Source organism: Onychostruthus taczanowskii, unplaced genomic scaffold (genome assembly GCF_017590055.1).
Source record: "Onychostruthus taczanowskii isolate IOZ18803 unplaced genomic scaffold, ASM1759005v1 scaffold2781, whole genome shotgun sequence".
NCBI classification, from domain to species: Eukaryota; Metazoa; Chordata; class Aves; order Passeriformes; family Passeridae; genus Onychostruthus; species Onychostruthus taczanowskii.
In genome coordinates, this window is record NW_024500108.1 from 3,391 (window position 1) to 5,973 (window position 2,583).

The window sequence follows — 2,583 nt, forward strand, 5'->3', positions numbered from 1 at the left end:
TTCCTGTGGGGACATATTTGCTAAGAAATGTTCTTTGCTCCCTTTCCATCCAACATAATGGTTGAGTGCTGGCATTGCACAGGGTGAGGATGTGAGACCATTGAATTAAAAAAGATGAAAAGGCAACTCAGTTTATGATGCCAGAAAACTTTATTGAATTGAAAGAAGGATGAGAAGGAAGAAGCTGAAGGAAACAGGTGTGAGGTGGAAGTAGAGAGGCCATCAGCCGAGGTGTTTTTGTTGCAGGAGCTGTTGCCAGAGGCCAGAGCTGGTGGTGTCAGGAGTGGTGCTGAGGGCCCTTAGCAGATGGAGCCATAGCCCCTTCTGCCAGAGCAGCCCAGGCCTGCCAGGCCAAAGCCAAATCCACCAGAGATGGGCTGTCCCTGGGCACTGAGCTCAGTGCCCAGAGCAGCGGAGGAGGTGGATCCGACGGCGGTGCTCTGGGGGAAGGAGGTCATGATGGGTCCTGGCAGGGTGACCAGCACAGGGGAAGGGTTGATGATGACGTGGGAATCCTGGCATTGCAGGGCACAGGGCTCGTTGCAGCTGTTGGCCAGTGGGGTGGGTCCGCAGGGTCGGCAGATGTTGTTGCAGGCCATGGGTGTGGTGTGGATGGTCCTGGAAGAGAAGAAGTTTGATGCAGGGCAGGGTTATGAGGGTGCGTGGGGTGGTGAGGCAGGATGGCAAGGGAGAGTGGAGGCTGTTGTGGGGCTGTGGGGAGGTGTGATGGCTGCTGAGGCTGCAGCTCTTTCAAGGGAGAGTTCAGGGGATGCAGTCGCAGCAGGGTCAGAGGCTTGAGGTTCACCTGGTTGTCAGCAGGAGGAGAAGGAGTGAGGAGAAGTGTGTGAGGGAGGGAGGCTCTGGGCTGGCTTTTATGCTGGTTGTGGAGGGGTGGGACAGCCTTGTCCCATGGCCTTGGGGCATTTTGCTGACCGCACCTCATTGCTGACCCAGCCTGGTGAGTGATGAGGTGGGGAATGTTTCTCTTTGTACATACCTGCAATTCCATGTCCTGTTCTTCTGTCTGTGTCCATGTGATGTTGCCGGCAGCTTTTAAATGTGAATAATAGAGCCCAAAGTTTAGTGCTGATGTTGTTTTTTAAGGCGGGCTGACAACATGACCAAAGCCGTGCACAGTGAGGCCTCATCTGTGAAGTCACTCCACAACACTGGTGTTGTGTGGTTTGTGGCAGTCTTGTGACAATGGGCCTGATTCCTTCCCAGCTCCGTTGGGATGGTCAGGGACATTTTTGGACCTTTCATCATGTTCTCTCCCTCCTCACCTTGGCTCCATGTTCGCAGGCACGTCTCTCTATGCCTTTCCTTTCTTCTTGAACAAGGAAATGTGATCCCTGTGATTTAGGGAGACCTCTCAAGCTCCCCCAAGTGTTGTGTTGATTCATCCATATCTCTCATCTTGCCTGGACCCAGGAAACTCACACTGTGGTGTTATAGAGCTGGGCTCTTACACAAGGGCAGGGCAAGTGGTGAAGGATAAGGAGAACAAGATACGTAAGGAGCAGGTGAAGGAACGGGGCATGTTCAATTTTCAGAGAAAGTTTGTCCTTGTTGCCCTCTGGATTTCCCTGTATGGAAATCCTTTAACATCAATCTGGTGTCCCATTTGCCCAGCCATAGGAGAAGGAGGACTGGAGTCAAGTTGCCCCAGGAGAGGTTGAGTTTGGAATTAGGGAAAATTGCTGCAGGACAGTGTTTTCAATCTCTGGCAATGAGTGCTCAGGACAGTGTGCAGTCAGCATGCCAGGACGGATTTAGATGTCATAGAGTTGTGTCATTTGGGAACTGGCCTAGTGGGGGCCTTGGCAATGCTGTGGGGAAGAGTTGGACTTGATATTTCGCATTTGGGTGTATAGCAGATGAAATTTTTAAAGGTCGGTGGCCTTGATCTTGCTTGGTTAAAATCTGGACTGTATGACCAAGGGGTTTTCCAGCTGAACGGAATCCGGTGACTTGTGTGCAAGGCAGCAGGGGCCAAAGTGGAGTGGCAGCATGGTGGAAGAGAGGCTGGGCTTTGGGATCTTGAGTTGTGTCAAGTGCCAAGGGGTGAAGCCACTTGAGGCTGGAGGATTTCCCTTGAGGAGATGGTGTTTGAGCTGTGTGTCTGCTCTGTTGCAGTGACTCAGCCTGGGCATGAGGAGAGAGCTGTGGCTGCTGTTGAACTGCAGCCTTTTGTGAAGCCTCTGATGCTCCTTCCCATTCCATGTTCCCAGTGTGTCTGTGTTTGTTTGCTGAGGAAGCAGTGAGTGGCCTGAGAGTGGCTGAGGGGCTGGGCTCAGAGGTTGTTAATCAGTGTCTGAAAGTCCAGAGAGAGTGAAGTCTCAAGGGAAGTAGGTCAAGAGTTGTATCCCTGAGGCCAGCCCTGTCCAATGTCCTCAAGAAAGATGTGGGCAGTGGGACTGTTGTCTCCTCAGCAAGTTGGCCACTGAATGGAGAGGCTGAGGCAGCACTTGATTGTGCCAGCAGTCAGAGGGAGCTGGAGATGGAGGGTTAAAGGCATCTCCAGAAGCTCAGGAGGGGAAAATGTGAAGTTGTGCATGTGGGCAGGAATGGCAATGGCCCCAG

The 2,583-nt window shown here is 52.5% G+C and overlaps 1 protein-coding gene across 1 annotated transcript; it reads right to left on the reverse strand.

Moving 5' to 3' along the window:
• Positions 1-299: 299 nt before the first annotated feature.
• On the reverse strand, positions 300-599 carry LOC121337555 (feather beta keratin-like). The gene has a single exon (XM_041407696.1). The coding sequence runs from the start codon at positions 597-599 to the stop codon at positions 300-302; it is 300 nt and encodes a 99-aa protein (XP_041263630.1).
• Between the last annotated feature and the right edge of the window lie 1,984 nt (positions 600-2,583).

What these genes read in the sequence shown, in the direction of transcription:
- LOC121337555 (XM_041407696.1), bottom strand. Translation starts at nt 599, where the DNA reads ATGGCCTGCAACAACATCTGCCGACCCTGCGGACCCACCCCACTGGCC.